Below are 11,949 nucleotides of genomic sequence, written 5' to 3' on the forward strand. Positions count from 1 at the left end.
GCCGCGTCCCCAGCCCTTTTTCTATTTTATTTAGAGACAGGGTCTCGCTGAGTGGCTCAGGGCCTCGCTGAGTGGCGGAGGCTGGCCTCCACCTTGCCATCCTCCTGCCTCAGCCTCCCCAGTGGCTGGAATGACAGGCGGGCACCACTGCACCGGGCACGGGGCAGGTCTTTGGAGAAACTGCAACCTTGAGAGATCCAGAAGGATCTTGTGTTTGCCCCCTGCCCTGGGAGGGGGGGGGTCTGAATCCCCATGTAGAACATTCTGGAATGCACAGTCTTCGGGCAGATTTTGGGTGCAGTTCTGGCCTCCAGGGGAGGGTGGGTCTTGTCTGGAAGGCCAGGCTGACTCTGAGCTGTCCCTTGGTTGAGCCAAGAGGTGCCCCCTCACTCTGCCCGGAGGAACCCAGCTCCACCTTCTAGAAACTTCCACATCAACACCTTCTCTTTTTTCCATTTTATTAAAAAATAAATCAAGAAAATATACACGCCACCGCTGGCCCCCCACGCTGTGCGCTTGGAGGAGACCAGTGGCTGCGGAGTGGGGCAGTGAGGGGAGGTGGGCAGCAGCCATCTTGTGCAATGAGGTTCTGTCCCTGGGAGACCAGTCTGGCCTGCTGAGCAGGGCGAGGGGATGGAAAAAGGACGAGGGGTCCCAGCTGGAGCACTGGCCACCAAGGGAACTGGGGGCTGGAGGGCAGGAGGTGCAGGCCTCGCCCCCTCAACCCTTCATCTGCTCCACCTGGGAGTCCGGCCTCGGCCCCCTGTCCCGTCTGTCCCATCCCCGCAGGTCCAGGGAGGCCGCTCTCAGGCGTTGATGGCCTTCCACCGATCGCTGTCGGTGCTGTTGATGCTGCCCGCGTGGCAGGGCATGGAGGCCACGTCGTCCAGGTAGGCTACGCCCGCGGAATCGAACTGGGTGCTGGAATAGGAGGCAGAGGAGGCCCCGACAGCCCCCGCGGCCTCCAAGCCTTCCCGCCGGGCCACGGCGTAGGGCTGGGGCAGGTGCACGTCCGGCTCCTCCGTCTCGTCCACTTGGCATTTATAGGAGAACAGGATCTTGGGCTCCGAGCTGGTGGGTAGGAGACAGAGCATTGGGGGCCTCACCCTGGGAGTCCAGAGAGGCCCAGGTATAGAGGCCCACCCTAAGAAGGTCACCGCCCAGACTGGGGTCCTAGAGATAGACCTGGGGCGCTTCACCACAGAGCCCCACCCCCAGCCCTTTTAAAAAAATTTTTTAGTTTTGTGACAAGAATCTCGCAAAGTTGCTTAGGGCCTGCCTCCCTAAATTGCTGAGGCTGGCCTCCAACTTGCGATCCTCCTGCCTCGGCCTCCTCAGTTCCTGGGATGACAGGCACAAGCCTTGTTTTCAATCCTGCCCTGTGGTGTCTACTGGCTACACCAATGCCAGCACATAGTAGGTGCTCAGCGAAAGCTTGCTTCATGAACGAGTGTAAGAGAGCAACGCAGGGCGCCATGCCCAGCCACTCTGCTGGAGAAAGTGCCGTAGTCCGCGTTCACGGACCGCCTATTCCATCTGTTCACACACGTGTACGCGCACGTAGGCGCGAGACTGCGCGGGTGCACGTCTATGCGCATGCGCATACATACACCATGCAAGCCTTGCCTTCCTTGTATCCGAGTGCGGCTACCACCCCGCGCATGCGCAGGAAGCAAATGGCGCAGTCTCACTGTCCACCACGTGAGGGCACCCGTGGCCCTGGAGCCTTGGTGTGCGGGACAGAGAGCAGGTCAGGGACCGGCCAGACTCACCCAAAGAAGCCCCTGAGGAAGGCCACGTAGATGAGCGGCGCGAAGAAGCTGAAGTAGAGGAAAGTGGTGGCGTCCACACAGCTGGAGATGGGGACGGATTATCATCAGTGCCACTGGCCTTGAGGCTCCAGGGCCACCCTGTCCTCGTCCTCCAGGTCCACAGGCTGCTCGGGTGTGCCCAGACCCAGCCCCTTCTCAGACCCCACCCTCACTCTCAGACCCCGCCCCTGCGCTGGGCCAGACCCCTCCCTCCCTGTCAGACTCCGCCCCCACGCTGGGCCAGACCCCTCCCTCACTGTCAGACTCCACCCCCACGCTGGGCCAGACTCCTCCCTCACTGTCAGACTCCGCCCCCATGCTGGGCCAGACTCCTCCCTCACTGTCAGACTCCGCCCCCATGCTGGGCCAGACTCCTCCCTCACTGTCAGACTCCGCCCCCATGCTGGGCCAGACTCCACCCCCACTATCAGGCTCCGCCTTCACCCTGGGTCAGGTCATGCCTCCACCTAGGCAAGGCCACACCCTCTCCCCTAGGCCAGGCCCCGCCCCTACCCTGGGGCCAGGCTCCGCCCTCAACCTAGGCCAAGCCCCGCCTTCACCCTGGGTCAGGCCCCGCCCCTACCCTGGGGCCAAGCTCCGCCCTCAACCTAGGCCAGGCCCCGCCCCTACTCTGGGCCAGGCCCCGCCTTCTCCCTGGGTCAGACTCCACCCTCACCCCGCCAGGCCCCGCCCTCACTCCGCCCACCCCCAGGACCCCTCCCCCAGAGGGCAGAACCTTGTCCCCTCCCGAGCCCCGCCTACCAGAGGCCCTCGATGACGTCGGCGCACAGCAGCGCGCTGCCCAGCCCCTGCAGCAGGTTGAGCAGCGCCAGGATGCCCGCGTACACGTAGAAGCTCCTCCGCGCTGGGGACCAGAGGGTCCTGAGGGGCTGTCCCGCCTGCCCAGGCCTCCCCCACCCTTCACGAGCCCCCGCCCAGGATCCCCCAGCTCTAGGCCAGCAATACCCCCCCCCATCCCTGTCCCTGCGGTGTCCCTGTCCCCAGAGTCCCTGCCCGCTGCTCACAGGGCAGGGAGATGCGCTCCTTCAGCGGCGTCTTGGGCAGGACCACGACCAGGGAGTAGACCTGCGGAGAGGACGGGGGAGGTGGGCCTCCTGGCCCAGGCTCCCCCCCAACTGGGCACCCAGGCCCCTGGCCGCCAGCCCAGCTCACCAGGAAGAAGAAGCAGGAGCTGACCAGCCAGAACTGGCGGCCCCCGTGCCCGTAGATGTTGAAGTCCTCCGCGGAGAGGTGGGAGTCCGGGTACAGGATCTCCAGGGTCCCCTGCAGGCAGGAGGCAGGGGGGGCCTCCAGAGGCTGCCACCACCCGCTAAAGGCCTCCCCCAGCCTCCCCTGGCTCTCAGCCACCGGCCCAGCCAGGGGACCTGTCCTGGGGGGTGGTGGTGTGCTCCTCTGGTTCTGCTTATTAACATGGCAGGTTCTCACTGGGCACCCGCCTGTCATCCCAGGGATGCGGGAGGCTGAGGCAGGAGGATCGCAAGGTGGAGGCCAGCCTCAGCCACTTAGCAAGGCCCTGAGCCACTCAGCGAGACCCTGTCTCTCAATAAAATGCCCTCCTGTCCCCCCCGTGCACCCCGCCTCTTACCTGGGTGACAGAATAGGCCAGGGACAGCACGATGGTAATGGCCAACACCCGCTTGATACTAGACTTGCTCTCCAGGTGGCCTGGAAGAGACGTGCTGGTCACTCCGTGGCATCCAGCCCCCAGGGAACTGCGTCGGGGTTGGTCCCAGCCAGGGAGGGGACAAGGGAAGAGCCCTGGAGCCCCGGCGTCGCACGCACCAAACGCCAGACCCAGGATGACCACGCTCAGCTCTATGGCCAGCAGGAAGAAGCGGGTGATCTCCCACAGGATCTGCACACAGGGGGGCAGGGCGTCAGGCGGGGACTGGGTCTCCCCCAGCCTCCCCGCCTCCCAGAGGGCCCTGTCACACCTTGTCGGCAACAGTCGCGGGGTCGGAGGTGCTGACGGTCGTCGACGCCACGGCCCGGGCACTGACGGTCATGGACACCACGGCCCGGGCGATGCCCACCAGGGCCACCACGAACACCTGGTGGGGGACGGAGGGTGTGGGGAGGGGGCGTCAGGCCACAGCTGGGACAGTAAGCCACCCCGCTTCTTCTACAAGACTCTCTTGAGACCTCAAGGATGGAAGGATTCCAAACTAGACCACAGGGAGGCAGGGAGGCTGGGAGCGGCCTCCAGGAGGCGAGGCTCAGAGACATGGAGAGTCTCCGCGGCTGCTGACCTCCGCGACCTCAGGCAAGTGACTGTACCTCGGTCCCTCTTTGTTTTCTTTTTTGTGATCCTGGGGATGGCTTAGCCACTGAGCCCCGTTCCCCAGCCCGTTTTTATATTTTATTGAGAAACAGGTTTTCACTGAGTTGCTGAGGGGCTCCTTAAGTGGTTGAGGCCGGCCTCCAACTTCTGGTCCTCCTGCCTCAGCCTCCCAAGCTGCTGGGATGACAGGTGTGCACCACGGTGACCAGCCGTGCCTGTCTTCCCGTCTATAAGACGGGAGTAAAAGTCACACCTGCTGTCCTTGGTTGGTGGTGGCATCCGATGGATTAATATAATGTGGCAGAAGCCATGCCTGGCATCCGGGAAGGGCTAAGTACATATTTGCCTTCGGAATTATTCTGTTTGTGGTTTCTAATTTGGAGACGCAGAGGAATTGGGCTCAGCAGGTTTTGCGGAAATGCCTGGGCACGGCATCTGTCACCTCTGTCGACCTGGGGACTGTGCCCTTCCTCTAGAAGAACCTTCTTGCACACAGGTCAGCACATCTGTCATCCCAGCAGCTCGGGAGGCTGAGGCAGGAGGATCTCGAGTTGGAGGCCAGCCTCAGCCACTTAGCAAGGCCCTGAGCAAGTCAGCGAGACCCTGTCTCTAAATAAAATATAAAAAGGGGCTGGGGACAGGGCTCAGGGGTGAAGCACCCCTGGGTTTAGTCCCTGGTACCAATAAATAAATCAGTCTGCTCCAAAGAAGTCTCCAGAAACGGACAGACGGACAGAGACTACTGTGGACCTTTTCCTACCCGGCTTCCCCTGCCCACTAGTGCCAGTTCTGCAATTTTCTTTTAGGGATCATCCATCTCCTTCAGTCAACGTGATCTGGCGGCGCACCCAAGAACCCCTTTCCGTGCCATCACGGTGTCTGGCTCAGGGTGCACCATACAGAGGACATGCCAGGCCTACCTACCCCGGTACCCCTAGAACAGAGGCACCCTCTGATGGAACGACATTAGCGCAAGCTGCTCTTGACCGTCTTTGACACCACATGGCGGGGAGGGGGGACATATCTGAGCTAAGGCCAGCAGAGAGCAGAGTCAAGAAGCCCCGCTGACATCCTTTCACCTCCTGGATCCAGCCATACCTGAAGCTTGATTTTTATTCCAGAGAGAGTGAATTGCCCCTCCCCCCCCCTTTTTTTTTTGGCTCCAGCCCGTGGGAGTTGGGGTTTTCTGTCACCAATGGGAATGAACTCACCAGGATGTAGAAGGTGATAAAAATGGGGCTGGAGGTGACGCGGATCTTGGCCCGAGCAAATGGAAGTTTCCAGAGCAGGAAGATGAAGAAGAGCACGTTGGGAATGAGCAGCAGGAGGTCCCAGTACCGGACCCTGACAGATGGGTGCAGAGCAGGTGGCTGACGCACTGGGGCATCCCTCCTCCCACCCAGACCCCTCCCCACACATCCCCGGGGATGGCGCAGGCGCACTTGGAGGTGCTCATGTCTCCCCACCCCAGCCCCTGACTGCACAGCGCAGGCGCAAATGGAGGTGCCAAGGTCCTCCCACCCCAGCCCTTCCCTGCACGCCCCCTGGACAGCGCAGGCGCACCTGGAGGTGCCGAGGTCCTCTCACCCCAGCCCCTCCCTGCACAACCCCCTGGACAGCGCAGGCGCAAATGGAGGTGCCGAGGTCCTCTCACCCCAGCCCCTCCCTGCACAACCCCCTGGACAGCGCAGGCGCAAATGGAGGTGCCAAGGGCGCAGGCGCACTTGGAGGTGCCGAGGTCCTCCCACCCCAGCCCCTCCCTGCACGCCCCCCCGGACAGCGCAGGCGCACCTGGAGGTGCCGATGTCCTTATAGAGCAGCAGCAGGCAGCGGTGGGGCACTGTGATGTTGGGCGCCAGGGGTGGCGTGGGCTCCAAGCTCCCGTTGGTGCCTCCCGGGGCGGACATCCTGCCGCAGCGCCCTGAGGAGCCAAGACCCTAGGTTTAGGGGGGCCTCTGGGTCTCAGGCCCCCAGGGAAACACAGACCCCAGAGGGGCTCCCAAGGGGAGTCAAGAACAGCCTTCAGGGTAGAGGCCCAGCCTCTAGTCTCAGCCTCTACCTTAGGATCCCCCAAACAATAACAAAGCCACCCCCATTTCTCTTAGAGGCAAATGCCAAAAAGAGAGGAAAACAGCCGCGTGGGGGCAGAACCATGGGACGCAGGACCCCACGTCTATCCTTTCCTTCAGTAGCAGAACCCATGTACTCTAACTCGTCTGTGGCTTCCCAGAACAAGGACTGCTTTTTTCCCAGCTTCCTTTGCAGCTGGGAGTGGCCCCATGGCCGATTTTTCCCCCTCCTCAGGGAGGCATGAATGGAATGAGGTTTGTCCCTTTGCATTGGCTAGAATATGGGTGTGATGGTGGGAGCAAGAGCAGCCATTTTTAGGCCATGAGAAAGAAACCATGTATTTCCATAAAAAGCTAAAAATCACGTATTGGAGGATAACGAAGCAGTAAGAATGTGTGCCCCTCCATGCATGTCCTGGCCTGTTTACAGAGAGTGTCATGCAACAAATAATTATCTCCTTATTTTGACTTTTGTTTCAACAGCGAAGCCCAAATTCCAAAGAATATAAGGCGGATTGCTTTGGATTGGGTGGCCAGACGAGGTGACATCTGAACAGAGATCTAAATAAGGGAGGAGGCAGCCTGTTGGGGGGGGGGGAAATCTGGATAAACAACATTGTAGGGAAAGAAAAGTAGGTGCAAAGGCCCTGAGGTAGAGACACACTTGATTTCATGCTAATTGCGACAAGAAGGGTATCCCAAAGGGAGGTGACAAGGTCCCAATTTGTGCCTACCATGGCTGCCAGGGAGAATGGTCTCACACAGAAGAGTGGAGAGAGGGAGACCCTCAGGAGCTACTCTAACCCTCCGGATGAGACACAGGCTCAATTAGAGGGAGCAGTGTGGACGGAGCAGAGGGTCACCCCACAAGGGGTCTCATCATTACCCTGCTTCAAACCCCCGCCACCCTGCGATTTAACATGGCTGACTCCACCCCTTCCCAATGCCAGGGAATGTGCACGTGACCTCAGGCTGGCCAATCAGGAAGCTCCATCTCCCTGACCAATGAGAATCTGCCCTGAGACTTTTGCAGTCAGTACCCGGAAGTGGAGACTCCAGAAACCCAAAGGCCTGAAAAACTCCAGCTACCATCGTCTGATTGACAGGGCTTGGACTTCTGGCTCGGCCCCATGCTTGCTGTGTGACCTTAGGTGAGTCACCTCCCCTCTCTGGGTGTCACAGGGATAATAACACCCACCTGGCAAGGTTGTCTTAAGGATCAAACAAAACCAGACCCATAAAATGTCCACAAAAGCCACACACAAAGAAATGGCTGCTTCTCTTACCAGGGAAGAAACTTGGGGGGCGGGTCAAAGGAGAAAGGGGTCTCTTTGTGGGCCCAGGGGCGTCCCTTCTGAAGCCTCTGTTGCTATGGAGCCTGAAGCAGGCCTTATCAGATGCTCTTTCTACATGGAGTCCCCTGGTAACAAGTAGGGACAAGAGTGTGGCCATTGGACCTGTGTCTCTTCCGCTGACCACACTGGAGTTCTGTGCTGTGGGCCATTCCAGAATTGTCATTATGTCTCAAAGCTGCTAAAATAACTGAAAAAAAGTGATTTTTATTTTATTTTTTATTTTTTTAAATACAGCTGGGCGCAGTGGCCCATGCCTGTCATCCCAGAGGCTTGGGAGGCTGAGGCAGGAGGATCGCAAGGTGGAGGCCAGCCTCAGCCACTTAGCGAGGCCCTGAGCAGCTCAGCGAGACCCTGTCTCTAAATAAAACACAATTTAGGGCTGAGGATGGGGTTCAGGGGTCAAGTGCCCCTGAGTACAATCCCCAATGCCAAAAAAATTTAAAAAATAAATAAAAAAGGGACATATTTCTTTCTTTTCTTTCTTTCTTTCTTTTTTTTTTTTTTAAATCTAATCTTCTTTTACTAAACCTCTCCTCCCTGATCTTCTTCCCCTTGACCTTCTCCTCCCTGGTCTCCCCGCCCTAGTCTCATTTTCTCTGAGTCCCCTCTCCCTGGTGATGGGCAGAATCATAGCCTCTGGGACAGGAGGCTCAGATTGCTGTGTGACCTTAGGTGAATCACTTCCCCTCTCTGGGTGTCACAGGGATCATCTCTCCTTAGCTAGCAAAGCAAGAAGCCTTCTTTTTTTCTTTTCTCAAAACCTCCTTAATGGATTGGCAACTGGAACAAGGACCCAGGAGCACGCTCCCGGTGACATTCCTATCTAGGGGCCCAGGTGCTTGCTTGTCCTCTAGCCAGCCCACAGGTCCAGGTCTCATCATCTGAGTCTCAGCCTTGTCATTACCTCCTTTGAGAAAGCCACCTTAACTATGTCTCCCGGGCCACCTCACCTGGGTTTTGTTTACAGGGCCTGACCTCCTTTCCAAGCTTTCCTAAGTAGGGCAGAGTGCTTGGGGAGGCTGAGGCAGGAGGATCGCCAGTTGGAGGCCAGCCTCAGCAACTCAGTGAGACCCTGTCACTCAATAAAAAGTTTTCAAAAAGGGGGCTGGGGACGGGGCTCAGAGGTCAAGCACCCCTGGGTTCAATCCCCAGGACCAAAGTGGAAGTGGGGGGAATGCCACAGTGGCCCTGGCTGTGTGTCCACATGGCCCAGTCCCCCAGAGCAGAGTGGGTACAAAGTAGGTGCTCAATAAAACGTGAGGACAGGTGCGACAGACAGCTGGGGCTGCGGGGAGAGGGGGGTCCCCCCACAGTGCCCGGCTCGCTGAGAGGTGAGGGGACACTCAGTCTGCCATCGCTGGCCACTCGCCTGTGACCTCGGTCCCCTGGGGGTAGAGTCCTTGGCCTTCCAGGTGTCCCTTGGCCTTTACCCAGAGTTGACTTATAAACAGTACAGGCCTCCTCTGGGGGCAGGTGCTGCCACCGTGTTTATGCACAGGGACGCTGTGACCCTTCAGCGTCCCTGCCCGACCCCTCCCCTGTCGCTGTCCCCAAGGGTCCCCAAGTCCCCTCTGCCCTCTTCCTGTAAATCACCTCCCCCCCAGAGGCCTCTCTCAAACTTCCCCAAAGCTCCCGGGTGAGGCTGAGCCCTGAGTGGGACGGGGACCTTCGTGGGGGACCTTCTTGGGGACAGGTGGGCCACTGTCCCTACAGGAGGAGGGAGGACTTCGTGCCAGGCTGGAGGTGGCAGGAGGTGGGGAGAGGGGTCGCCTTCTCACCTGAGAGCCCCGGGTCAGCGCTCAGGCCTGGCCGCCCGGGCCGCCCATCCACTGTCGCCGCCTCCGAGTGCCAGGACCCAGCTCAGGCCCAGGGGACTCCGAAGGCCAGGGTCGGTGGCAGGGGACGGGGAGCGTCGCGCAAGAGTCTCGGAAGCCGGTTCCACGCGAATGGGGGGCGGTGGGCGAGGTGGGAGAGATGTCACCAGCGCGCGGGGCCCGCCAGCCCCGAGGACACCGGGCAGCCCTTCCCAGCAGCGGCGACCCAGAAAGCCGGAGCGTGTTTTCCGCCCATTCGAAGCTGCGAAAACATCCACAGTCCCTACTTGAAGCACTCAGGCCCGCCCCCTCGGCCCTCGGTAGCCAATCGGGATACACCTCTTACCGAAACGAGCGGAGGCGACCAATCAGATCTCTAAGAGGCGGGGCGCCCCGCGAATCTCTTAAAGAGACCGTACCGGGCCGCCGCGGGGAGGGCGAAGCCGCTGGCCGGGGCTCACCCGGAAAGCGGTGCGGAACCGCGGGCTGGAGGACAGACGGCCACCCGCTTCCCCACCCACCGCGCCTGCAGCTGTCAGCAGCTGTCAACCGACCAGATCGCCGCCAGCCGGCCACTTCCCCCAGCCAGGGTGGCCGCCTTTGGACGGTCCAGGGCGGAGCCTCCAGGGACCGCCCTCTCGCGTGCCACCGCCCCAGGCGCCCAGCACTGGTGACCTCTGGTCACCTGCCCGAGGAAGGAAGGGCAGGAACGTCCCTCCCTCTGCACGACGCAGTTCCCCCAGCGCGGCCCGCCACCTCAGCGTCCCAGCCACTCCTCCCAACAACCCCGCGGCGGGAAAACGGAGGCCACTCAACTAGGAAGCCACCAAGCTGGGACACCAATTTTTATATCATTTTACTTGGGGGGGGGACACCAGGGATGGAACCCAGGGGCGCTTAACCCCGGAGCCCCCTCCCCAGCCCTGTTTTGCAATTTATTTAGAGACAGGGTCTCCCTGAGTGGCTCAGGGCCTCGCTCAGTGGCTGAGGCTGGCCTCCACTTTGCGATCCTCCTGCCTCAGCCTCCCAAGCCGCTGGGATGACAGGCGTGGGCCCGCCTAGCACCCCTCTTGACCACCTCCATCATGTTGGGGGGTTGGCCCCCACCACAAGAGGATGAATAATCCCTCTCTTCACATACTCGGGGTCACTTTTCCTACCCTGTCTACTTTTCTGTGCCTCATGGGTGAGCGGGCCTGGCTGAATTCACCTGCCTAGTGTGGACTGATCCTCTGGGAGGCCACAGATACTTGGGGTGTGGCCTTCCATCTGGCCACTCCCCTCTTCTATCCCTATCAGGAATCCTTGGCATTTACAGGAACGAATCAAGGTGGCCAGGGCGGTCTTGCCCCAGGCCCTGGGGGGACTGGACCACCCTTTGCTAATCTGAAAGACTCTAAACCACTGCGTGACATTCTTCTGAGCCTTGTTCTGGTTGACCCTGTGGATGTCACTGAGCTCATCAGGCTGGATGACCGAGGGACTAGTGAACGGGGGACTTTGAGAGAGAGGAGCTCCAGAAGGTAGAAGATCAACCGTAGGAAGAATGAGGGACTTGTCCCAGCGGCTCAGGAGGCTGAGGCAGGAGGATCACAAGGTGGAGGCCAGCCTCGGCCATTGAGCAAGGCCCTGAGCCACTCAGCGAGACCCTGTGTCTCAATAAAATAGAAAAAGGGGCTGGGGACGGGGCTCAGGGGTGAAGCGCCCCTGGGTTCCATCCCTGGGATCCTCAGTTAAGACTCCCTAGGAAGACCTCCAGATCTTTTGTGATGCGATCTTTGGGGATGTCCCTTCCTGAGGTTAACAACCTGTTAACCAGATCCAAGGAATGGCTTCCACGCCCACTCCACGAGCAGACGGACAGCTTCGCACATGCCATTCCTTCTAGCTGGACACCCTCTTGGCGTCTTGGCTCCTCTGGATGAGGATGACTCGGATTAGACTATCAGATGAACTTCCCACCCAACCAGAGTGCGGAGCCTTAGAGCTTTTGCAGAAGTCCGCTCCTCAGAACAGGAAGCCGTGCTCCTCCACCAAGGCTCTGGGACTCCGTGGCCTCCTCTATAAAATGGCCCTACCTTGATAAAGGTCACGCCGCTCCGTCGGCGGGGTCCGTCCCCCAAGTCCCCCGCAGCGGCAGGCGCAGCTCCCGCTCGGCTGCGGGTCTCTGCAGCGCAGCGAGCGCCGAGCTCCAGGAGGCGGCGTGGGCGTGGCCTCCGCCCTCGTGGGCGTGGCCCGCGCCATCGTGGGCGTGGCCTCGGGCGGTACAGCCCACTGGCCCGCCCCCTGACGCAAACGGACGCTGCGTCATGACGTAATGTTATTCCGGGCGCTTTCCCGGGCTCGGGCGGGTCACGTGGGCTGCTTTTGGCGCGAAACCTGGTGGCGGCCGGAGCTGCGGAGCGGAGCGCGGCGCGGCGATGGCGGTGAGCGTGCGGCGGCGGGGCTCGCGGGGACACCGGGCGGGCCGCGGGGGTGGCGTGCGAGCGCCGAGATGGCGGGTGGAGGCCGCGTGTCGCCTCTGTGCGGCCGGCCCGGGGTGGGGACGCCGGGAGGGGGGTCGGTCCCCTCTGTCCCCCTCTGATTTGCAAGATCCGC

General features: G+C 60.5%; 1 protein-coding gene and 1 long non-coding RNA gene across 5 annotated transcripts; one reads left to right on the plus strand and one right to left on the minus strand.

Annotated features, from left to right (window-relative positions):
- Window positions 1-443: 443 nt before the first annotated feature.
- Tpra1 (transmembrane protein adipocyte associated 1) lies at window positions 444-11,610 on the minus strand. 4 transcript variants are annotated; one of them, XM_078033888.1, is made up of 12 exons: window positions 11,430-11,571; window positions 9,316-9,613; window positions 5,905-6,034; window positions 5,325-5,457; window positions 3,767-3,883; window positions 3,615-3,687; window positions 3,418-3,497; window positions 2,985-3,095; window positions 2,837-2,897; window positions 2,574-2,676; window positions 1,773-1,853; window positions 444-1,071 (listed from the first exon to the last, which is right to left on the minus strand). In XM_078033888.1, the coding sequence occupies exons 3-12, from the start codon at window positions 6,018-6,020 to the stop codon at window positions 807-809; spliced, it is 1,140 nt and encodes a 379-aa protein (XP_077890014.1). In that variant the 5' UTR covers window positions 6,021-6,034; window positions 9,316-9,613; window positions 11,430-11,571; the 3' UTR covers window positions 444-806. The 4 variants fall into 4 exon arrangements, with proteins under 4 accessions (XP_077890014.1, XP_077890015.1, XP_077890013.1 ...); XM_078033889.1 differs by lacking the exon at window positions 11,430-11,571 and adding an exon at window positions 9,698-9,970; XM_078033887.1 differs by lacking the exon at window positions 9,316-9,613 and having other exon boundaries at window positions 11,430-11,610.
- LOC144371536 (uncharacterized) lies at window positions 6,041-8,002 on the plus strand. The gene is made up of 3 exons (XR_013431490.1): window positions 6,041-6,437; window positions 7,133-7,333; window positions 7,772-8,002. It is a non-coding gene; the product is annotated as an uncharacterized LOC144371536 (long non-coding RNA).
- Window positions 11,611-11,949: the final 339 nt, after the last annotated feature.

The sequence above is a fragment of the Ictidomys tridecemlineatus genome, chromosome 16 (genome assembly GCF_052094955.1).
Source record: "Ictidomys tridecemlineatus isolate mIctTri1 chromosome 16, mIctTri1.hap1, whole genome shotgun sequence".
In the NCBI taxonomy this organism is placed as follows: Eukaryota; Metazoa; Chordata; class Mammalia; order Rodentia; family Sciuridae; genus Ictidomys; species Ictidomys tridecemlineatus.